This window comes from Notamacropus eugenii, chromosome 2 (assembly GCF_028372415.1).
Source record: "Notamacropus eugenii isolate mMacEug1 chromosome 2, mMacEug1.pri_v2, whole genome shotgun sequence".
Lineage (NCBI taxonomy): Eukaryota > Metazoa > Chordata > Mammalia > Diprotodontia > Macropodidae > Notamacropus > Notamacropus eugenii.
Genome location: NC_092873.1, coordinates 197,737,934 through 197,762,748, shown reverse-complemented (window position 1 = coordinate 197,762,748; position 24,815 = coordinate 197,737,934). Strand labels below are relative to the sequence as shown.

General features: G+C 37.2%; 1 protein-coding gene across 3 annotated transcripts in view; it reads right to left on the bottom strand.

Moving 5' to 3' along the window:
* The window catches only part of NT5DC1 (5'-nucleotidase domain containing 1), a 240,582-nt gene that overhangs the window by 204,062 nt on the left and 11,705 nt on the right, over nucleotides 1-24,815 (bottom strand). For 2 of the 3 annotated variants that reach the window (XM_072643094.1, XM_072643093.1), the window contains exons 4-5: nucleotides 13,566-13,669; nucleotides 5,443-5,522 (exon numbers count right to left, since the gene is read on the bottom strand). In XM_072643094.1, coding sequence (XP_072499195.1) covers nucleotides 5,443-5,522; nucleotides 13,566-13,669 — 184 coding nt within the window. Of the gene's footprint in view, nucleotides 1-5,442; nucleotides 5,523-13,565; nucleotides 13,670-18,622; nucleotides 24,142-24,815 lie in introns of those variants that run through there. The other variant, XM_072643095.1, reaches the window with a different exon arrangement.

The following is a 24,815-nucleotide window of genomic DNA, read 5'->3' as shown; positions in this document are numbered from 1 at the left end:
CTTGCATTTCCTCTTTTGAGACTTTCCTGTTCATATCCTTTGGCCACTGGGGAACTGTTGGAGAATCATTCTTGTTCTTATATGTTTGCATGAATTCTCTAAACAACTCAGATAACAGACCTTCATGGGAAAAATTTAATGCGGACAGTTTCCCCACTTTATTGCTTCCCTCCTAATTCTAACTGTACGAAACCATTTTAATTTCATGTAATCAAACTTGTCCATTTTATCTATTATGATCACTTCTGTCCCTTCTTTGATCACAAACTCTTCTCATTATCCACATTTATGAAAAATATATCCAGACTGCCTTCCAATTTTCCCAGCAGTTTTTGTTGAATACTCTAATAGCTGGTGTCTTGTGGTTTAGAAAACAACTGGGTGAGGATGCTAATGGGCTCTCTGTAACCTTTTAAAGATTATTAACAGTGGTTCAAAAATCACATCTGCCATTCCTTTCAGTCCCCTGACACGTAATTCACCCAGGGCTGGTAACATTAACTCTTCAAGGACAGGTAAGGTTGGTTTTTTTTTTAATCTATTTATTTTGAATTTCAGGTCCCTTACATCAATTTTTTTCTTTTACTTTTCTTTGCAATCCGATTTGATTTTCCACAGAAGAAAAAGTAGAAGTGAAATAAGATTTGATTTCAAATACCTTCATTTGCTCCTCTTCCCTGACCTTAGCTCCCATTTGTGTGTTATCTTTCCTCAAAGGAAAGTAAACTTGCACACCAACATAAAAACAAAGGTCTGGAATGGCATTTGTTAGGCAAAGTACATGTGCATATGTGTATCTATATCTAAATATACCTGAGCTTAATTGCAGCCTTCTGGTTTGGGTGAAGAGGGGAAGGGGAAGGAGAAGAACGTGGAAAAAAGAACAAAATAAAAAGTGCACAGTAGAGAACAAAAGAAACCTTGCAAGAAAGTAAAGAAAAGATGGAAAATTTTCAACACAAGAAGTAATATTTATTATATATAGGCTTTCTCAAAATGAAAATTTATTGCTATAAATAATGTATCTCTATTATGTTCTGCTGTGCAGAAAACATACTTTTTTCTTATTTTGTATTTCTTTCAATATTTAAATTTATTTCTTTTTCTTTTTTCTATTGTGTATTTAAGTTTTAGTATTTATGTCTAGAATTTTTAAGAATGGAAAAAAAATGTGAAATCCTAGAGGAGAATTATCTTTATGCTTGTATGGACATTCTCAGGGATAAGCAGAGTTCTTGGCACATGGTAAGTACTCAAATGCTGTTTTCCTTTCTTCCTTCTTTCCTTCCCTCCCTTTTTCCTTCTTCCTCCCTTTCTCTTTGTTGTTCCCTCCTCCCTTCCTCCCACTCATCTACCTTGAAGTAATGTTCTTATCACTTTTTTGATCAACATCTTTTCTTCAGAATAAATTTTTTTTAAAGCTTATATTTATTTAGCTTTCCTTCTGGCTTAATTCTGAGATTCAGGGCTCCTGATATTATTGTTAGAGAAGTGTTGTTACCCTCTTGGTATTCATCCCCTATTAAGCAACCATGCTTCTATCTTATAATTTAAAAAAATATATATCATGGTCCAAAAGAATGGTCAATAATTCCCGTTCGCCTTCATACTCCTATCTTTAAATAGCTTCCCTTTTTTCTTATCAGAACTTTTTTATCTTCAGAATTTCATTCTTTAGAATTTTACAATTCTTTCTAGGTTGACTTCCTCTGTAGAATTTTAGCTTGTGAAATCCTACTCACCCTTTCTCTGAACCATCTGAAATCTGTCCTCTTCCTATTTTGGATGTGTCACATATGCCTGGCTTTCCTTTTCTTCTCTATCATGAATTACCATATGAAGTGATCCCTTACCATCAGTATTCCTATTGTTTCTAATTCACTTGCTGTTTCATTTTTGTTGGTGAGAATCAGGCCTCCAATAGCAGTTCTCTTCATCTATTTAATTTTTTTAAAGAATGAAATTAATCATTAAGGTAAGCCAAAAAGTTTTTAGCTGCTCCTATTCTGGCACAGAGAGAACTACAGCTGATGTCTGAATAAAGTTTTGGCATCATCACCATATCATACCTCAGACTTGTAAGCTGTTTCCTGAACTCCTTAGCTATTTTCCTTCTCTGTCTTGGTGGTCTAGAGTATACCACCATAACAATATTGCTTCTCCTTCCTTTTCTGCTGATATTTACACAAATGCTCTCCCCAGTGTTCTCCCCCCCATATTACCAGATACCCTCAGGTCAGTTGATATTCTTATACAGCTGATTGATTTTATACAGTTCATCTTTATGCATACAGTGTTAGTCTACATACCATTATTTATTCTGTTTCTTTTGATGACCTATACCTTTCCAGAACTATATTTCAGATATAAGTCCCACCATACAGGTCTCAGTAATGCAATGTGAAATCCCTTTTCATTTTAAATCCCTTTTGATTTAAGAGATAAGACTCCAGATAAATGCATTTTTGCCAGCCCTTTACTGGGTGTGCTCCATCCCTAGTCAAGAGCCCATCATAATTATTTTAACCCACAGTATATGATTTTAAATCACATTCTAAGATACCATATTTTTAATCATTTATTCATTTTCCTAGCTCTGATTTTTTTCTTAAAATATTTTTATTGATGTTTTGTTTTTACATCATGCACATTTCCTAATATATCCTTTCCTTTTCTTCCTCTCAGAAGGCCCAGAGATAAATGTGAGATGACCTAGAGGGTTTTCTCTCATAACATATACTTTTAAAAAGGAAAAGAAAAAAGAGCAGAACTAACCAGTATATTAACCATCTACCATTATACACAGAATCCCATAATCATGATGCCCAACTCTGTAAAGAAGTTTATAAGATTTTATATATATATATGTATGTACATACACACACACACACACAAGTTAAATGATTACATATACACAAGATTATAATTTCATTGCAGTTTTGTTCCTATTTCTCTTTAGGTTTAATTTTACATCTAAGCTATTGTAGACAATGTCTATATGGTTTTCCTGACTCTACTGAGGTAACTTTGCATCAGTTCATATATAGCTTCCCAAGCTTCTCTACATTCTTTATATTGGTTGTCTCTTACAGCACAGTAACACTCCAAACCCTAAACCTGGATTACTTCCACCATTTACCTCTTCCACTTCTACTCACTTGTCAAAGCAAGTCCAACAACTTTCTTAACTGTAACTACTACAAATTATGTTATCTAATCTCAAATGAGCCCTCACTGTAGCAAGGCATCATTTTACTTTCTTAATTGATTCTATATCCTACTTTTGACAGCTGCTGTTCCAAACCTATTATTTTGTCAAATCTCCCAAAATACATGTCTATAAATGTGCATAAACATATGTATATACTGTGTGGTAAGAAATTATTTGAGGAATTCTGAGAAACAAGATGCATATTAACTGAAAAAGAATGAAATAAGCAGAACCAAAAGAGTGATAAATATACTGCTTATTTTGGAGTAATTAAAAACCAACAATTGGCCTTGGAAAGAGACAATGCAGCATACCTCCCTCCCCAGAAAGACCACTAGAACAAAATGTTGCATACGCTGTAAGATGTGATTACTGTATCAAATGTTTTTTCTGGTGGAGGGGAAGGAAATCATAATTTACATAGTGCCTACTCGTGCCAGGCACCATGCTAAGGGCTTTATAAATATTATCTATTTAATTCTCACAATAACCCTGAGAAATAGGTGCTGTTATTAGGCCCATTTTATAATTAAGTAAACTCTGGCAAATAAAGGGTAAGTGACTTGCTTAGAGTGAACTCAGCCAGGTCTTCCTGACTGAAGGCCTAGTGCTCTTGACACTGAGTCCCTTAGCTCTCCTCCTTAAGTAAGGGTTCAATTTGAAGGAAGGAGGGAAGAGAAATGGGATCTTTTTTTTATAGAAACATCAGTTTTTCTGAAAGGTCTTGCCAAACTGGCCTTACTTCCTGCTTAAATGGGATTACTAGATCGGTAGATCATTGGGATACTTTATAATCAGCCTTCAGCAAGGCATTTGACAAAATCTGTCTTCCAATGGACAAAATGTTGAAAACATATGCTAGATAATGGTAGTAATACATATTTAGAACTCACTGAAAGATGAAACTCAAAAGATAGTAATTAAGAGTTTGATATTAAGTCAAAAGGAGGTCTACAATGGAGTGTCAGATGACTTTGCAGACACCAAAAGTTTACAGGCCCCCAATATGAAACACCCCTGAAATCCTGGAAGAACAAATCAATATCCCAACAAAATAGCCAAAGGACTGGCCCAGAACTTCCCTCCTGAAGTGCACAGAGCTCAGCCCTAACACCATGTCCTAAGGAAGGCAGTAGGCTGCAAGAATAAGCAAACAAAAAAAGAATCTCACATCATGAAATACATTAGAGACCCTCAAGATACAACCCCAGAAGTAGAGAATGATTCTAAAACATCTAACAGTCTCAAAGAAAAACACAGGTTGGGCACAGATTCAATGAAAAAGATAAGAGCTATGTAGAAATTTTTAAGTTCAATCACTGGAGTTAAGAGAAAAGTAAAAAAGTAAACATGAAATGACAAAGGACTGAACAAGGATAAATGCCTTATATTCTAAGATGAAGAGATGATACATGTGTTGCCTATGAACCCTTTCATCACTGGGGTCATAGCATCTCATTGGTGTCTAATTAGATAAGACCTGGGAGTGGTAATGATCTTAAGAGAAGGATGAAAAGAGTGGGGAAGAGGGATACAGTAAGGAGGGGAAGGAAGGTGAGGAAACATTACCTCACATAATCAGATTGCAAAAGTAGTCCTTTCCATACACAAGAAGGAGGAGATGGGGAGATGGGGAGAATGGTTCACTCCTGAACTCACTCACTCATCAGAACTGATGAAAGGAGAGAAGAATACACAGGCACACACAAATTTGGGTATAGAAAAAATATTTCACTCAACAAGGAAATACGAGGAAGAGGAGGAGAAGAGGGAAGACAGAATTAAAGGAGAATAGAGTAAAGGAGAAATTAGTTCTAATCAAAACAAATTCTAAGGATATACAAAAATAGTATATTTTCTCATTTAAAAATTATATGCATATGTGTTTTTTTTCAAGTTAGCTTTACACATTTTATTCTAGCTAGGAAATTATAAAAAATACCTAGTCAGACTACATTGCTTTACATTTTTTTGTTCTAAACATTTGCACCCCCTGCTGGAGATCAAGTTCACTGTAGTTGAAAAAAAAAAAGAAATTGCTATTTAATCTCTCCCAAAATACTGAGAAAATATTTGGTATCTGTCTTCTTCAATTACCACTGAAATTACAAAAGAGAAAAATGCTACTGATAAATGGAATGGTAAAACCTCACTTCAAAAGGAATCAATATTTCTGTAAAGTTACAGTCAAGGATTGCACATGAAAAAGCAGTCTCTAATTCAACACTTACCCTGCTTAAGAAATCCACAATCCTGGCACAAAGAAGGGCCCCAGGAAGGTCAAAGTAGTTGTCAAAGAAATAATATTTTGCTGGCAAAACAGTAAAATGAAAATGAGTTATTTCTTAACTAGGTATCAATATGTATGTTTAACTTGAAACAAAATGGCTCAATGACATTAATTTTTAAACAGACTACACACTCCTGTTCCATGTTGAAATTATTTCACTGAAGGTTTTATTTCTTCTAATGAAATATCTAACTCTGAAGGCTAAATGAATAATCTAGTCATTTGACATCTAAACCTGCTTTGGAGCTCTCCATCATGCCCAAGAGCTGGGTACTTCCTTCTCATTTTTCAGTTTCCTTTTGTTTGCTGTCTTAACCCATTAGATTATAAGTCTCTTGAGGGGCAAAGAATGCCATTCTTTTTATTATTTGTATCCCCAACACTTAATACAGTGCCTTGCACATAGAAGGTGCTTAATAAATGTTGACTGACTGACTAAAACAAAAGCACTTTATGTAAAGAGAAGTAAAATGTTATTTTTCTAAACTGTAACTATCCTACTCAAACCTATAATAAATCTAAAAACTGACCTATAATAGCCAAAGATTCCTGCAATCAATGTAAAAAATTTTAAACACACACACACCACACACACACACACACACACACACACACACACACACACACACACACACACACACACCCATAGCAATAAATGCTAGGCAGCGAACTGCTACAAGGACCTCTCCCCAATTTACTTCATCTCCAATCAATCAAAAACCATTTATTAAATAGCTATCTGTTGGACATTGTGCTAATTACTTGGAATACAAAGAAAAAATGAAACAGTTCCTGCCCTCCAAGAGCTTCCATCTAATGAAATGTGACTTTTAATTGTCCACTGAAGCAGTCAAGTGAAATTGCCAGATCATCTCTTCAGTGTCCCTGACTTCTCTCATCTACACAAACTACTCTCCAAAGTAACAGGGAAGAGTTATCCTCATTTTACATCTGGGGAAGTACAGACTTCCCCCTTACACACCTCAGTAGTCTTTTGTCATTCACAGTTCTCCTGTATCTCCTTTTACATTTGACACTGTTTACTTCTTCCTCCTTCTAAGGCAGTCTATTCCTGTATGACTCCTGAAACATCACACTGCCTCACATTTCTAAGTCCATTTTTTCTGTTTCTTTTGAGAGAGCTCATCTCCCTCTTCCCAACTCTTCAGGGAGGGTTGTTCCCTAAGGTTCTGTCCTTGGCTTCCTTTGCCCTCTAATACAAGTGGCAGCCTCATTCACTCTTAGGGCCACTGCTACCACAATTATGCAGATAATCCCCAAATCTCTGTGTAGCCCTGACCTCTCTCCCGAGTTCCACACGCACATCTCTCACCTCTTACACGAGATAAGCTGCCAAGCTCCACTAATTCTACCTTTACAAATTCTTTTACCTACATCCTTCCCCCTTAATTCCTGTTGGCACCACTGTAGTAAAAGAATGAATGCATGGATAAATGAAATGAAAAAGCATTTTAAGCCCTGGGGATACAAAAAGCAAAATGGTCTCTGGCCTCAAGTAGCTGAAATTCAAGTAGCAAAAGAGAACACATATGGGAGGATGATGGCCAGGGAAAAGTGTTTTGGTCTAAGAAATTGTAGGAGGGGGTAGTAGGAAAGGTACATGGGGTCACCATGACATGAAAATGAATGGAAAGCAGCATGATGGATCTGGGTCAGGTTAGATCTAAGGTACTCTCACCATATAGGACTTCACTGCCATTCACCTGGATTAGGAGACAGCTAGATGGCACAGTGGATAGTGTTGGGCTTGGAGTCAGGAAAGCCTGAGTTCAATCCAGCAAGACATTGATTGACTGTATGATTCTAAGCAAGTCACTTAGCCTCTGTTGCCTTAGCTTCTCCAGCTGTAAAATGGGAATGATAATGGCACCTATATTCCAGGGTAGTTGTGAGGATTAAATAAGATAAAATTTGTAAAGTATTTAGTACACAGGAGGTGCTTAATAAATGCTTGTTCTATTCCCCCTTCTCTCTTATCATAATATCCTCCCTAACAAGTCTTCCCATTTCTACTCTCTCCCCCAACCTAAACCATCCACACTGCTTGAACAAGCAGTTATTAATTACTTACTATGTGCTAGGCATTGTGCTAAGCACCGTGGATACAAAGAAAGGCAAACAAAAAAAGGACATGTCATTTCTCTGCTGAAAATATTTCACTGAACTACTACTGGCTAAAGATGGAATGTTCTACTGCTTATCCTGGCATTCAAGGCCCTCTAAAATTTAGTGTCCCCCTAACTTTCCAGTTTTAACTTACATGATACCTCATATGCAGCACTCTGGTCAAATGACTCCCATTACCAGATTTTTGCTTATGTTGCCCCCTATGTCTAGAATGCCTGCTGAAATCCTAACCATCCTCAAAAAAGCAAATTACATGTCATGTCCTACATCAAACCCCCTGATTACCCAAGTAATGATGATCTTCCCTCTTCACCCCTTACATCGTACTTTGCTTACACCTTTCTTAGGGATTTATGTTTCATGCTGTACTAGTTATTTCTGCATGTGCATAACTCCCTCCTAGACAGCAAACGCCATGATGGCTGGGACCTCCTCCACCATGTTTAGCAAACAGCAGGTTGGACTAAAGAGTTTCACTCCTTTGCAAAAAGACCCAGTTATTTTGTTTTTTCTAATTACATGTAAAGACAATTTTCAACATTCATTTTTTATAAGATTTTGGGCTCCAATTTCTTTTCTCTCTGCCTCCTACCTCTCCCTTTCCCCAGGATAGCAAGCAATCTGATACAGGTTACGCATGTACAATCAGGTAAAACATATTTCCACATTAGTCATGTTATCTCACTCCTCTTTTCAATGACATTGCAAAGAAGGGCAGCACTGAGGGAAAAAGGAACTCTAAAGTTTAGATGTCTGCTCTTCAAGCTAAGACTGAGAGGACCTTAGGATAAAACATTTAGAACTAGAAAGGCCCTTAGAGGCCTTCTTAGTTCAGTCCCCTCAGATAAGGAAACTTAGGCCTGGGGAGGATAAGTGGCCTTCTAAAGAAAGCAAGTGATGAAGTTGGGATTTGAACCAAGCATTCTTTCCATAGCATCCAACAGGGTTTTTTCCCCCAATATGCTGCCGCCCCACCAGATGGGCTAATTTGGGAGTCAACTATATTTCTTTATGAAAGTCACAACCTTACACCTGTACGTTACTCTTCCTTTTAGCTTTCTGACAACTTTTGGTTTCATGAACACCGTACTGATAAGATCAAGATCAGGGTTAAAAACGTCAATAAGGGTATTTCTTGCACCAAGAAAATTTTGTTCTCCAGGAATAATCTTTACTCCTATTCCTTTCCCCACTCATCTTCTAAATTTGCTTTATTGATGACAGGAACAGAAGTAAGTATATGTGAAAGATTTAACATAAACCACAGCCACTGCTAGGAAAACAAAAAAACCCTCAAAACACTAACATTCCAAGTCTCTGCTCTCTAATGAGAATGTTATTAAGAGGCAACTTCTTTAAACACAAAAGCACAACACATTTACTTTTGGAATATCAGGGTTAGGGTTTTAAAAAGGAGTATAAGGGGCTGAGTTTATATAGTTTGCTGATATAGGTTTTAATTCTAGTTAGGTGATTCCACAATACTAACAAAAAATTATCACAATGTTTTTGTGCTTCAGTCTCTTTAACAATAACATGTAATAACTAGTATAAATGGAAAATAAGTGCCACAGTGAATAAAGTATGGTATTTGGAATCATAATGGCCTGATTTCCTATCCTGTCTAGTACATGTGACCCTAAGTAAGTCAACCAATAACTATTAAACACTATGTGTCAGGCACTCTACTAGGTGCTGGGAATGGATATAAGTACATAGAACGAAATGAGACCTACTCACACTGAGTTTACATTGTAATAGGAGGCAAATACATATAAAAATGTATGTTAATGTATGTAAAGAAAACTAATAAATGTACTGCATGTATGTATACACACAATGTGTGTTTGATGTGTTTGTAATATGTATGTGCATTCACACATATGAACACACAAAGTAAAGTATAAGGTCCTATAGGAGGGACCCAGCAGCTGAAGGATAAAGAAAGGCTTTTATTTATAAGGTTTTAATCATTTCTTACATAAGGTTAGTAAATGTATTACATGTATGTATACATGCAATATATGTGTGTTTAATGTGTTTACAATATGTCTGTGTATATACACACATATGCATACACAAAGTAGTTAAATATAAGGTCCTATAGAAGGGACCTAGCAGCTGAAACATCGAGAAAGGCTTCAAGCCAAATATGGCATTTGGATCACATTTTATAAGGCAGAGGTAAGGAAAAAGTGCATTCCAGGCACTTAAGGTAGCCAGTGGAACAGCATTGTGAATGAGAAATAGAGAAAAGGCCAGTCTTGCAGAGTACAGCAGGGGAGTCACATCCAAGGAGAATGAAGAAACAGACTGACAGCAGGTTGTATTGATCTTTAAAAGTTAAAGAGAGGAGATTGTATTTTATTCTAGAGGCAACAGAAAGCCACTGGGATTGGCTGAGTAGGGGAGTCACATGATCAGATCTTGACCTAAAAAAAATTGTTTTGGCTACTGGATATAGAATGGACTAGAACAGCGAGAGATTTGAGGCAGGGAAACCAATTAGAAGGATATAGCAATGATCTAGGCAAGCGGTGACAAGCACTGAAGGTGGTAGGTGCATGGGTGGAGAGGAATTTGCAAGATTAGCAAATGACCAGATGTGTGGAGTGAGAAATCTAGGATGATAACTCTGTTACAAACCTGAGTCATGGGAAGCATGGTAGTGTCTTCAATAGGACAAAGGGAAGTTGGGGAGAGAGTTTAGGGGGAATGACTGTTGAGTTCAGTTTTAGGCATGTTGAATTTAAGACATCTCTAAAACATCTAGTCTGAAATGTCCAATGGGCAGTTGGTGGTACTGCACTGAAGCTTGGGGAACTTTGAGGATGTAGATCTGGGATTTATCTGCATTGAGATAATGTTCTAACTCATGACTGCTGCTGAAGTTATGATAAGACAATAGAGAAGAGAGTCCAGAGAAAGAGCCCCATGGAGCAGCCATAATTAGGGGCCATGATGTGGATAAGGAGCCAGCAAAGAAGACTGAGAAGTCACTTAACTTCTGTCTGCCTCAATTGTCTCATAAATAAAATAGGGATAATAATAGCATCTACCTTACTGGGTTGTTATGTGGATCAAATGAGATCTTTGTAAAGAGCTTTGTAAACTCCAAGCATTATATGAATATTAGCTGCTACTACTATATATGAATTTCTTGGGGAATTTTGAGGTTCAATCTATTTATCAATGATATAAACATTATGTGGCTAAAGAATTATATGGAATTTCTCAGAACAAAAGCACTCTATCTTATTATACTGCAGTTCTAAACTGGTGGGCCCTACCCACCTATCAAAACCTGACTATAATATATCTTACTAGAAAGCATATTATCCATGTAAATCCTTATCTCTCCTCCAAAAGGAAAATCTTATAACTAATTCCAGCACGGTTCTTAAAGTGATACAGTACAAAGGGCATTGATGCTGAGGTTCTGGCTTCAAATCCTACCTCTGTTCATCATTATCCATATAAACTTGGGTAAGTCATATCCCCCTGGGTTTCGGTTTCCTCATCAGTAAAACAAAGGGGTTAAAAGGATAGTCTCCTCACAGGTCCCTTTCAGCTCAGAGTCTGTATAATTCTGAATTAATTCACCAGAGATAAACAGAATCATTACAAGGTTATATATAACTGATGTGATGTTTAAACAAGAGTTGTTAATTTGAGGAAAGAGTGACACCTTGTGGGAATCATGCAATAACAACAGTTAATTCCACAGAAGGAGAAGTTCAGAAGAGGGGAAAATTTTTAAGATATTACTTCTGCAGACAACAGACACTCCAGTTAGTAGATCTGAAAAGAAGCCACAAGTAAAGCTCTTCTAAAAGAAAGGAAAATTTTAATTTAAGGAAACTGCCTTTCTAGGCTCAGTGATATTTTCTGTTGCAAGCAGAATGACTAAAAACCCCTCATCCAACAAACTTAGTTCCCACAATCTTGAATTTTGATCTTTGAAAATCGTATGTATCAAGATATCATGTGAAATCTATTTTTTCCACTAATTTATTTAAAATTTTTCTAATAATAATGCTAATTTTTATCATTATCAATTTAGAAATTATCAGTTTAGAAACAGTATTATGTAATATCATAACACATATTGTTGATATAATTACATATTATTAATGTATTATATAATCATTTATTATTGTGATTATGGCTAGAACACTCTTCCTGACATTTTCATCCTAACTCAAAGCTTCCAAAAAGTGACAGATATTTATCAGTAAGAAACAAACGAAAATGTTTGGATTGTTGAATGTTTTATGGGAGGAAAAAAATCTTCAAGTTTAGCTATTAAAATCTTCACCCCAGCCATTCAAAAAGAATGGTTAAATGATATATTAGGCACAATTCAGAGCCTACAATTCAGTATCATTTTAATTTATAAACAGAAATCCAATTCCTCAAATAGCTATTTAAACACAAACCATACTAAAATTGGAAGAGTAGGCATATTATGCTCTCAAATTTACAACAAATTTACAAACACTAGAAAATAGGGCATATGTACTAAAGTAAAAATAAAATAGTCAATGTTTTTGACAGGAACTAAAATAATCCTTACTTTTTTATGGAACCTTATTATTTTATCGATAAACTATGGCTAAGATCTAGTGACCTGCCAACTGCACACAGCTCATTCCAGCCAAAACTAGAATTCGCTTCGCTGGGCCTCGTCCCACTATACCTTGATGATCGAAGTGGGGAAAAGTACCTTGTGTGTCTGGTGACCTTGTGCAAGTTACAATTTCTCAGTTTTCTTCATCTGCCAGATAAGGATGTTGGGTAAGACAAACTCCAATCACTTAGCCTAGCACATATTGGTATGTGTACTTAATAAATGCTTGTTGATAAAAAGGTCGTCATGAAGGTAGCTTCTAGCTCTGAAACTATCATCCTAAGCTGATCCACAACAGAAAAGGGGAGTATAGTACATAGTCAGGAACTTAACATCTAAAGAGCTGGTAGTGGTGGTGGTGGTGAGTTGTACACGACTGTTCATGACCCCATCTGGGGTTTTCTGGTAAAGATACTGGAGTAGTTTGCCATTTCCTTCTTCAGATTATTTTACAGATACAGGAAACTGAGGCAAACAGAGTTAAGTGACTTGCTCAAGGTTACACAGCTAGTAAGTGTCTAAGGTCACATTTGAACTCTGTCCTTCTGACTCTAGGCCCAGCACTCTATCCACTGGTGCCACCTAGCCTCCCCAAAGAGCTGGGAACAAAAATAAAATATCACATAGGACCACAGATTTAGATTTGGAAGGGATTCTAGGGATCATTGAGTCCAGCTCTCTCATGTTACAGATGAGGACACTGAGGCCAGAGAAGTTACACAGCGAGGTAAGTGTCTAAGGGAGGATTTGAGCCTAAGTCTTTCTGACTCCAACTCTAACATTCCATCCACTTTACAACATTGCTTGGGAGGTAATTTAGGTGAGGTTCCTATTATCTCTATGTTATTAGTCCTTATCCCAAGAAAAAAGGCAAAGTCAGGAAAGCCTTAAAGTTAAAATAAGGAGAAATAGTAGCACAGAGTTCCTCCAACTACCTAGAACCACTACTGCACAGATTACTCAATCTAAAACTTTAGAAATGACCTTAGAGACCACTGCTTTCATTTTATAAAGGAAAGTAAACTCCAAAGAAGTTAAATGAATTGCATTAGAGCATATTTAATTAGTACACAGAGACACAGGATTCCAATGCAGGTCCTCTGAGACCATGCCACATGCTCTTGACGTTATACCACAGGAGCCGCCCCCCTTCTCATTAATCAAAAAACAGACCACTGCTTGCTTTCTATATTACCTCGGGCCTATAACTGTCATGCATGGGGACGAAAGCCAAATAAAGTTAGCCTTCCCTATACCATCGGGTCTTTGAGCTACATGTGTTATACCTGTGCGAGAAGCCATTAAAGAGTCTGTAAAGTGCTTCCATTTCTTCTTTCCAAATATTCCCATAAGCTCTTCAGAAGTCATCATCCTGGTACCATGGCTTGCCCTATTTTTTGGAAGATAAGCAAAACTCAGCAGTAGCTCAAACAGACTTCATCTCTAGCACTTTGTCCTTCTACTTATTCCTTGCTTCTGGCACCAAAAGAATCCCTACATGTCTTTTTAGTTGAGTTCAACAGACATTTATTAAGCATCTACTACAGGCAAGACACTACGACCCACGCTGAGAATGATGCAAAAATATATTAGATGTGGTTTTTGCCCTTAAGAACATACAATTTGGGAGGAAAGATAAGACATAAACACGAATAAGTGTAACACAAGTCACACTGTGATAAGTTAATAAAAAGCACAGATGAAGAGTATAAACAACTTAGCAATCTTTACTGCAGAATTCCCAATTATTTCCTAGAATGGGCAGACTAATTTGAAGTTCTACAGCAATGAATTAACTGTCTCTCCTCAGCCCCAATAACACTGATTTTTCTCACCTTTTCCATATTTTTCTGTCAATCTAACAAACCTAAGGCAATGCATCAATTGTTTTGATTTTCATATTAGTAATTTGGAACACTTTTTCATATGGTTGTTGATCTGTGTTTACTTCTTTTGAAAACTGTTCAGATTTTAAAACTACTTACTTACAGCTGCTAATCATATAAATTTCTATCTATTACTTATAGATTCAGGAAGCCAATCATTTTATTTAGATGTCTCTGCAAATATCTTTTCCCCAATCCATGTCATTCCTTATTCTCCTAACTTCAACTGAATTGTTTTTGCAATGGAGTTTTCATTTTATGAAATCAAAATTACCATAAATTCTCACCTTATTGACAGTTAATTCCTTGATATTGTATGTATCTTGAATTATTTTAAGTGTAATTTCTCAATTCTTATTCCTGGCTTTTGTTAATAATTATGCAAAGTGCTAGTGACTTTGTGGCACATTTTACGTCCTGTCATTTTACTGAATCTATCAGCTGTCTCAAATAGATTTTTTTCACTGAGTCACTATAACTTTTTAAGTAAACTATTATATAACATGTGCAAAGTCAAGTGAGCAAGCATTTATTAAGCACCTACTATGAGCTAGGCAATATAATAGGGATAATTTTGTCTCACCCTTACAAATGTTTATTTCATTAACTTTTTTCTTGTCTTATTATTATTATCTAACAAATAGTGAAGATTCCCATTTTTGCTTCACCTCAAACTTTTTGAGAGAACTAATTCTACAAAATGTTAGTTTTTGATTTTAGATAAATGTACTTGATCTTAATAAAGAAAAGTCCTTCCAGTTTCATGTTTTAGCATTTTTAAGAAACAAAAACTGAATTTTGTTTTAAATTTGTTTTAAAAAAAAGTGTTAAATCACACTTATATCCACGTTATAATTTAACTCAGTCATGACGGATGTGTTGTCTTTGCTAAGAATTTATTGAAGTTCTTTACCCAATATTAATCCATGACACTGGTTTATAATTTGCTTTATCCTTGATAAGCTTTCAGTATACTGACTACATTAATACTCTAAAAAAAAATTGTTAAGGAGCCTTTTTTCTCCCTATTTTTGCAAGTAATTTATGTAGTAAATGGATTAATTGCTCTTTAAATGTTGGTAGAATTCAAATATGTAAATATTTGTAAACATTTAGTCCAGGAGATGATCTTCTTTGGAAATTCATTCACAACTTTCTCAGTTTTTCTATCTGAAACAAATTGTTTAGGTTCTCAACTTCCTGTTTTTTCAATTTTGGAATTTTCTATATGGAGGGAAACTAACTTTAAATCCTGTTTTGTTAGAAATAACTGGATAGGGTAACTTATGACCACTTTATTTCCTTTTTATTCATTTTGAATTCATTATTCTCATTTTTAATTTGGGCACTCTAGTTTTCCTTTCTATTATTGATCAAAGTAGCTAATACTTCATTAGTCATTTTTAAAAATCATCATTGTTTTACCTATTCTAATTTCTCATTTTAACTTTTTCCTGGGTTTCATTTCCTAATCCAATCCCCTACTCTTCTATTTAATAGACAATTTTAATCCAAAGCAATCATGATTAATTATATCACATGTAATATAATGTGTAATAATTATACTGTACAATATATTATGTATAATATTATATACAATTATAATCTTGAATATCCATTAAATGGTATTTCTTTTTGAAAAGAGCTAAGTTCCTATAATATATTTGGCTTGCAAAAACTTGCAATATTCTCCCACAGACATCATCCCCACTTTCCCACCAACCATACAGCCTAAATTCACATTACTTGAATGAAACTTTATTGTATTGTGACTTATTTTTATTCTTCCCTTTCCAGAAAAGAATAATTTTGGATCTACTCCATCTCCCTATCTCTTGTTTTTTATCTTTCTCATTGTACCCCTTCCATCGTCAACAGAATATTTCCTCGTTTTCCCTCAAGAGCTTTGCTCATAAATGTTCTAAGACCCTCAATTAAAGTGACTTTTAAATGTCTGAAACTGCCTCCTCCTTTGCCCAGCCCCAACATGAGTATGGGCCAGGATCCCTGTTCCTCACTGGGCCTTTTCTTAAAGTCTGAATGACTTTCCTCTATGGTGCTTAATTATGATAAATATTCATTACTGCCCTCTCCCTACTTCCTTCTTTCTCCAAGTCTTCCTTTATTTGATCCATTAGATACTTACCATAAATGTTCTCCGATTGATCTTCAACATAAAGTGAGACTTCTAAAAGATACTAGACTGTTTCATGAAAACAACAATTTTTTAGATTGCCCATCCTAGGCCTATGAAGGCAAACTCAGGTACCAACCATCCCATTATGGCAGTTAGGTGGTATAGAGTGCCAGGTCTATATAGTCAGTAAGACTCATCTTCCTGAGTTCAAATCTGAACTCAGACACTATAACTGTGTGACCTATTTGTCTCAATTTCCTCATCTGTAAAATGGTCTGGAGAAGAAAATGGCAAATCATTCCAGTATCTTTGCCAAGAAAACTCCAAGTAGAGTCAAAAAGAGTTGGACACAACTGAAAAACAACTAACAACCACCACACTATATGAACCTGCTGAACGCTCCTGAGTATCTAATTAATCCAAGTGCTGTTTTCTGAACTGGGAAGCCACCTAAGAGTTTTATTCCATGGTTCTTTGCCTATTATCTCCAATAGTTCTCTGCACTTTCTTATTTTATTTCCTAAAGCATTCAGGGTTTTTTTGTTTGTTTATTGGAGGGGAAGGTAAGGGGAACTCAGTAACTCAGATTATTTCCTCATTTTGTCTTCCAAAGCAAATACTTAGGTTGTAGAGTTCTCAAATGTTCTTTCAGCATTATCATCTTGATTGATATGTTCTTCCATCCTTCTCTAAATTTCTTGAGTTCTGAATCTGCTACTTTGAATGAGAGTATCCACTGCTTTAGAATTCCCTAGCAAACTCTGTACCACACACCTCAAATGGGCTGTGTCCATTCCTGCCTGCTAAACTATTCCTTTTCATCAAAGCCCAACTCAGGTACCAACCATTCCATTATGCCTTCACTGATCCCTCTGAATAGGAATAATTTTTCCCTCCATAAATTTCTCATTATTTCACATGTACCTTTCCTTTGGATTTACTACATTCTGCCTACAATCATTAGTTATTTATGTGAGGAATGATTCATTTGGACCCCTACTCTCTTCCAATCAGTATTATTCAGTTTGATATTTTACATAAATCATATAGGGATAATTAGATAAGATAGATTTTTATATCTGGTCTCAAATTTTAATGTAATGTTTGCTACTTTTTTTTTAAACCAGTTATGAAGCTCATTTGTACAATCACAAGAATGCTGATAAAGATATCTCCATCCTCTTTTGCTCAAATTCCATGTCCAAGCCCAGTGTGGGTGGCATGCCATGATTCTTTGGAAAGTCCCCCAACTTATTTTTGTACCTCCAGACCACCCTCTCTGGCCCAACAGGAGGAGAGGGGCCATCTTATGCACATTTAATGACTACTTCTTCACTGGTGATGTCCTATGCTTTGCCCAACTTGTGACCCACCTGCTGATATAACATTTTTGGCTAATACATCATTTTGACCCTCTGAGCAAGGTCTACCAACCAATGAGATTCTGTACTTCACCATGCTTCTTTTGCATATCTAGGTTTAAAATCCTATAAAAACAAGGACCCAGAGAGCAGGGGCAGCTTAGATTGTGAGGAAGATTTGAGGTCCACTTCATTAAATGGAGTTGCGGACCCTTTAATCTGTCTTGGAACTCCATATCAGTGGTTTTTCTTACAGAATGGACAATTTCAGACCCCACATTTATAGATTGCCTTGTCTCTTCCTATTTGATAATAGCGTCATTAAGGGCAGATAGCATCTCTAAAGACTCAGTGCCCATCAGTACCTTGCATATTCAACAAAGTTTGTCAAACTGACCTTAATTTGAGGAGAGAGGAAAGGTTTAGAAGTGCTGTGATATGCTACAGAGAGACCATAAGAGCAAAGTAAAACAACTGCTGAATAACAGCATTGAGTCAACTAAGACTGTAATTTGCATGAATTTATAGTAGATTGCATCTATAACTTTCTCCAGCACCTAGAAACCAAAAGAAAGCCATAAGGATTACCCAGTATAGAAAACTTGGAAGGTGGGACTAACAGAAAACAAAAAAACCAAGTTACTGTAGGTGATGAAAACAGCTTGAAGTATACAAAGGGAATAGAAGCAAAGAAAGAATAAGAAGCAAGAAATGGGAGGAATACAAATAGTGCCAGGGACTACACAGAAGTCATAATCAGGACAGAAAGCAGTTTTTGTGGTCATAAGGATGAGACAGGAAAGAGGGCTATAGAGAAGTTCAGACCACAGGGATCTTTAGGTTGGCACAGTTTCAAGCAATGGAAGTTTCAAAGGTGTGGTCACAATAAAGACAAAAACACTTTAAGGCTGACAAATTGTTTTCCTCACAAAAACCTTGTGGGGGAAGGTAGACTCAACTGGAGATGAAAGTCTCTGGAGATGTGGGTAAGAGATAGTGAGACCTGTGTTAGAGGGATCATTAACAAGTATTTTAAACTACATCCTCCTCCTGCTAGAATCTCTTCAAATGGAGAAATCTGTAAACAAACAAAAGAAACCAAGTATTTAATGAGTTCGCACAACGTTCTCAATATTTTGCTAGAATAATTTTGCTAGTCCTTGCCTTCTAAGAGTTACAATCCAGTTGTAAGAATAAAAGGGACAAACACTGTGAGAGAAAATAAAATTAAGTAATGAATTATGTGATACCAATTCTCAGTATAGTAAGAATTCAAAAGAGAACTCAGTGAGAGATGGAATAGACAATAGATGGTTATGGTTGGGCATAGTGGCATATACCAATGTGAGAATTATGATTTTTATAATAATCGATATATGTGTAATGAATATACCAGTACATTAGGTTTTTCAGAATTTCCCCTCTTGTCAGAGAGTTCACAATATAATTCGAAATGATTAAACTTTGACAGCACTCACAATCACTAGAATCCTAGAGTCTGCCCATCTGAAGTGAAGCAAATCAAAGACTGTAGAACCTGTTCCCATCACAGAACTCTGATCCTGTGATCAACCAAGTGACAATCCCCAAAGACTTGAACCCCCAATGAGTTCCCACAGAACTTCAGAACACCTATACCTTAGTATTGTGGGATTTGTGGGCTGGTCGTAGGGAACTGCTGTTTGTGGGCCCTGGAAACTACTGTTTGTAATCCTCCCCCACAACCCTGCCCACTTGTGATTTATGTATATAATCTCTGTCTTCAGTTCATCAAGATGGAATTCTGATCAGGAGAATTCCCAATTTGCAAAGCTGTTCCACATAATGAAACTAATTAATTAAATGGCCACATGATTACTGGTACTTTGTCTCTGGCCTGCTGTGTTATCACTCTTAGGTTAGGCTCAGTAAAATTCTGTTAACATTAATTGGTGTCAGAAGTTTTTAAGGGCTGGACTTGGGGTGAAGCTGTGAGTTTTCCAGTACCAGGGAGGAGGGACAGGTGCAACTGGATTTTTTTCAGAGTCCCAACTCACCTGTTCTGGCAGGTTCAATGCTCACTCTCGCTCCATTAAAAGCCCAGCCTTTGATCAAGCCCACTTTTCACTGTGAAGAATGTTCCTGGGGGCCTTTTCTTGGCAGGGATTACTCTGATAAGGGCTGTTAGCACATAGATTTGACTTTTTTGTGGATCTTTTCTCTTATAATGCAGCACCAGCTATGGCCTGTGGTTTTTCTCTTCACTCTTTTATAAATGCGTATCTGAACTATGGACTGCATGTTTTATTTCTGTATGCAGTAAACCAGTCGAAATTACATCTAATTGTGTGCTTGGTTAGAGTTGTGGAATGTTTACTTCTGTAATTCAAGTGAATTGCTAGTACAGTGCAGTATACTTGTATTTGCATCCACTTTTAAAGTATTTGTATTTGTGTATTGTATATACTTGTTAGCTAGGTGGTATTATTATCTTTGAGGGTTCACCTTTAAAATGGGACAGGCAAGGGGGAAGATATAGCACTTGCTATTAGCAAACCCCTGGAATGAACATATGCTTTCAAATGTACAAGAAATATGGTCTTGACTGTCCTTCATATTGCCAGGATTGGGCTGATTTGACTAGTGATGACCCTAACCTTTGCTGGCCCTGTTGGGGCATCTTTGTTAAGACCATATTGGAGTATTTATTTAAGGCAGGAACTGATGAATAAGAAAACTCAGCCTCTTGGGTGGGACAGCTAATAGTACTCAGAGGCAAGGAAAAGAAAGTATAGGTCTGAATTAGAATCAATGAAAGAAAGGATTAAATCATTTGAAAACCTTCCCCTTAGCAACTCCTAAACTATCCAACTACCTAAACAATACCTTTACCAAAAGACTCCACCAGATCCCCAGTTTCTATGTTCCCTTTCAAAGTGCAAGCTAAAGTTCTCCCGGAAAAACCCCTCAAAGAGAATGGCTTTGTCAGGACCTATGGTTTCAAACCCTGGCAGCTCAGAGAACTCCAACCTACTGCCAAGGAGTGTCCCAGCCCCAGGAGGGATCCCATAGGTTTTGCTGAGCAATTCCAACTCACCCTGTGTTCATACAAACCCAGATATCTGGATCTATATCAATCCATGGTTTTCTCATTCAGGAAAGAGACTAGGAGTTGGTGGTAGAAAGTACCCCACAAAGCACTGAGGGACCCTTCCTGCAATCCTAATCACTCAGTATGACTAGGCTCTGGCAAGAATTGGCAGAAAGGGTAGCAAAAGGAGGGGGATGTAGAGGCAATGCCTACTATCCCCATGACTCCTGCTGGAGATGTTTCCTTGCTCATGCAAGGGCAAGAGGTTTACTCTATTGACACTGGTGACACACTTTCAATTTGAAAGTCCTCTGCCTTCCCTACTCCCTTCCCCTGGCTGGAGTCAAGAGTGTATCTCAGTTGTGGGGATTGCTAACAAGACCTAGCCCATACCTCAGAACCACTCCCCTCTTTAGTGGAGAGACCAGAGCTTCTCATAGTTTTGTCCTGGTCCCTGAGGCTACTAGACAAGTCACTACTTCATTTGACCCAGGAGGGACCACTTCCTCTTTTATCCCTATCACCTTCCTTAACCCCTTCCAACTCTCCAGCTTGTGGACTTTGGATGTTACTGATTCTGAATCAGTTTTATCACTGCCCCAACCACTGTTGTGCAGTTAGCTCTTCCATTTGATTTATTCACCTCTGAGAAGGGAGAGAATATAGTTGGTGTAAGCACATTCAATTCTGCCACCTGTCCACTTGAGACTGAAAGTGAGGATGAGACTTTGGAACAGGACTCTGGGATGCTATGGAAACATATGTACTTCCTCACCTCCTCAGTACACCCTATTAAAAATTAAAACAGATTTCCCATCTATTAGATGGTTTACTGTTTCCCTAAGCTGTGGCAGTAATTAAAATTACAGGGCACAGCCAAGAGAACAGCATTCATGTTCATGGAAATGACTTGGTTGACCAAGCAGCTAAAACCTCAGCTCCTCAAACTCTTGAGGGAGTAGCTCTTATAGTATAGGTCCCTATGGAACTTTCACTTTGCCCCACCTCACTCGGAAGGACAGCTTCAGATTCTTAGCCCAACAAGAAAAGAAATAGCCACAGCCCAGAAAAGAATGCTTATCCCAAAGCAAGAAAAGCTTCAGAAGGGGGGACATAATTTGATAAGACTGCAGGACTGTGGGTTGGTCCAAATGGACTTATACCACTTTCTAAATATTCATCCTCCCTATGATGGAACACCTTCATTCACTCAGCCATTGAGGACTCAAAAATAGTGGTGGGGGAAGTCCTGCAGTCTTCTCAAATTATGTCCCCCCTTTTGAAAAAAAATCATTCCATTATAGGGGGTTCCTAAAGAGAATCATTAGTTTCATTAGCTAAGCTATTTTCATCCTGGCCAATTACTCAGCACCTCCATCGTGTCTATCAACCCCAGTCATCTGGAATGGTTGAAAGAGTTAATGGGACACTTAAAATTTCCCTTGCTAAATTCTCTGAATTAGGTATTCCCTGGCCTGAAGCCCTTTCTTTAGCCTGGCTAGGTCTTAGGTCTAGACCATTTGGTTCTCATAAGTTCAGCCCCTATGAGATAGTAACAGGACATCCAGTGTCACTGTATCCATGGGTAGAAAGCAGAGCAGCCAAAGACTCCCTTCTACAATACTGTATGAGGTCGATTCAGAAGATATCAAAGACTTAAAAACTTGTCTCACAGTCCCATCCTTTAAAAATTCCAAGTGAGACTCAGCCCCTCATCCTATCTGGTGACTGGGTCCACTGGAAAAGTCATCTCCTCGGAATCATGGTGGAAAAGTCCCTTTTCAGTCCTGCTCACCATCCCCACTGCAGCCAAACTCCAGGAGTGCAGTCCTAGATCTACCTATCACATCTTAAAAGGATTGGGGGACCTACTGGTGACCTGACCCTAGGAACTGAGTGGAGTCAGAAGCAGCCAGCATCTGAAGTAGGCAGCTGTTCCCAAGGCCCCAGGACAAGAAGATGACAGCAGATGCAAACTGTTAACCCAAAAATCCAGAAGTGGGCTAAGATTTGCAGTTACCTCCTCTTTGAATTAAGTCTTTTCTTCTTTGCTACTATTATCAGTCTCTGGTTTCTCATTTTCCAAGCTGTTTGTCCTATTCCTAATCCCTTCACTTATATGCCTCACCCCCGCTGAGCCACCCACTCAGGAGCCCAATACAATACTTCCCCCTAAAACACTCGATTTATCTCACTGTTGGGCATGTTATTCAGCGTCCCATTAGAAGCTTGGATCATGACCCCGGTGGGAGGGTTCTATTTTACTAGCCCTCTGAGACATGCTCCGAAAACACCTGCTCCTCCCTAGACTGCGAATCTACCTAGTGGGCTTCATAGAGCAGCAGCTTATGTGAAGGGAGTGGTGAGTATCCCCTACCATTACTTCTATCCCCATTTCAGGACACCATCAGTCACATGCACTAAAACACTTGCCCATAAGAAAAAGGGGCACATTAACTGTGAATTAATGGACTTAACAGCAGGTTTTAGGGTCCCTAGCAAATTCCTAGCATATCAGACCCTTATCAACAGGGTCCATTATATTCAGGAGGCTCTCTAGAAACATAGGTTCTATTCTGTATCCAGGGCAGGAGTGGGAACATGGGCCCTCACCTTGGATCATTAAATCCCATGCAATGTAAATCTCACCTTTATTTTGAACTCCACATGGATTGCTTTCCTAAATGCCTCACTTTATTCCTCAGGCTAGCTCCTGTGACCACAGATTTCCCTGAATGGACTGGGGCATCTCATAACACTGCAAAAGCCCCTTGTAGCAAGTGAAGTTTGAGGCATCAGACCTATGACTTCTGCCTACAACAAAGGCAACTCTAAAAGCATCTGTTCAATTTCCAGATTAGTGTGGGAATCCCCAAAAGGCTTCTTGTTCCATAAGCATGCCAGAACCATGCCTGGAGGCTGCTTTGAGAATAGATACTCCAGGAAAGGCAAAGCCAATGCCCGGAGTCCAAATCTAGGTTAGAACTAAACAGGCTTAAAGACTTCATCTAAGAGGACAGGAAAGGGCAGAGAACGACCCTGCACAAAATCTTCAATAAGAAACTGAGGCAAGAAACTTAAGAAAAATAAACCAAACATATAAGAAATATTACTCAAAAGACAACCAAAAGGAAAACCAAGAAGACAACAAATACAAGTGAATTCAGGAAAAAAAAATTGCTTGACCATAAGAACTTCAGGAATATCTAAAAAACAAAAGAAGAAGAGATAAAAAATAAAATCTCTAGAGGTTAAAATTAGAAGGAGAATAAATGACTTTGAATAGAAGGTAGGAAAGCCTTATCCAATTAGGAAATACCCTGAAAATTAGAAGAGACTAAACAATGGCTCCTTAAGATGAGAAATATTATTACAAAATCAAAAGATCAACAAAAAGTTACATATTTACCATAAAAAAACAACTTACCTGGAAAACAAATGAAGACATAATTTAAGAATACTTTGAAAACCATAACCAAAAAAATTTCTGGATATCATATTTTGAGAAATTACAAATGAAAACTTCTAAGATTTACTAGAACCAGAAAGGAAAATGAAAAATAATAGTCACCTTCTGAAGGTAACCCCAAAAGGCAAACTCCCAGGAATATCACACCCAAATCTGGAGCTGCTAGATCACAGAAAAAATACTACAAGCAACCAAGAATTCAGGTACCAAAGAATCACAGGGAAGGTCACACAAAACTTGGTAACTTCTAAAAAGAAAAGAAAAATTTCAGAATACACAATTCTATAAGGCAAAAGACAATGGCTTACAATCAAGAATACTTATCTCATAAAATTAAGTATAATTATAAGTTAGATGTGATAGCACTCTGGCAGTTACTAAATAAGAAAAGAAAGGAATAGACATTTCTTGGTAGCATACATGGTCAATTTTGATAAATACCTTGTGAACAAAAGCAGAAATACAGAAAAATTTAAACTATTCTTTGTTGACCACAACTCAATAAAATTATAATCAACAAAAGTCCTTTAAGTAGAAGAATTCAAAGTTAAATAAAAAATTTAATCCTAAGAAATTGATGGAAGAGAAAAGAAAATCACAAAAGCAACAGATA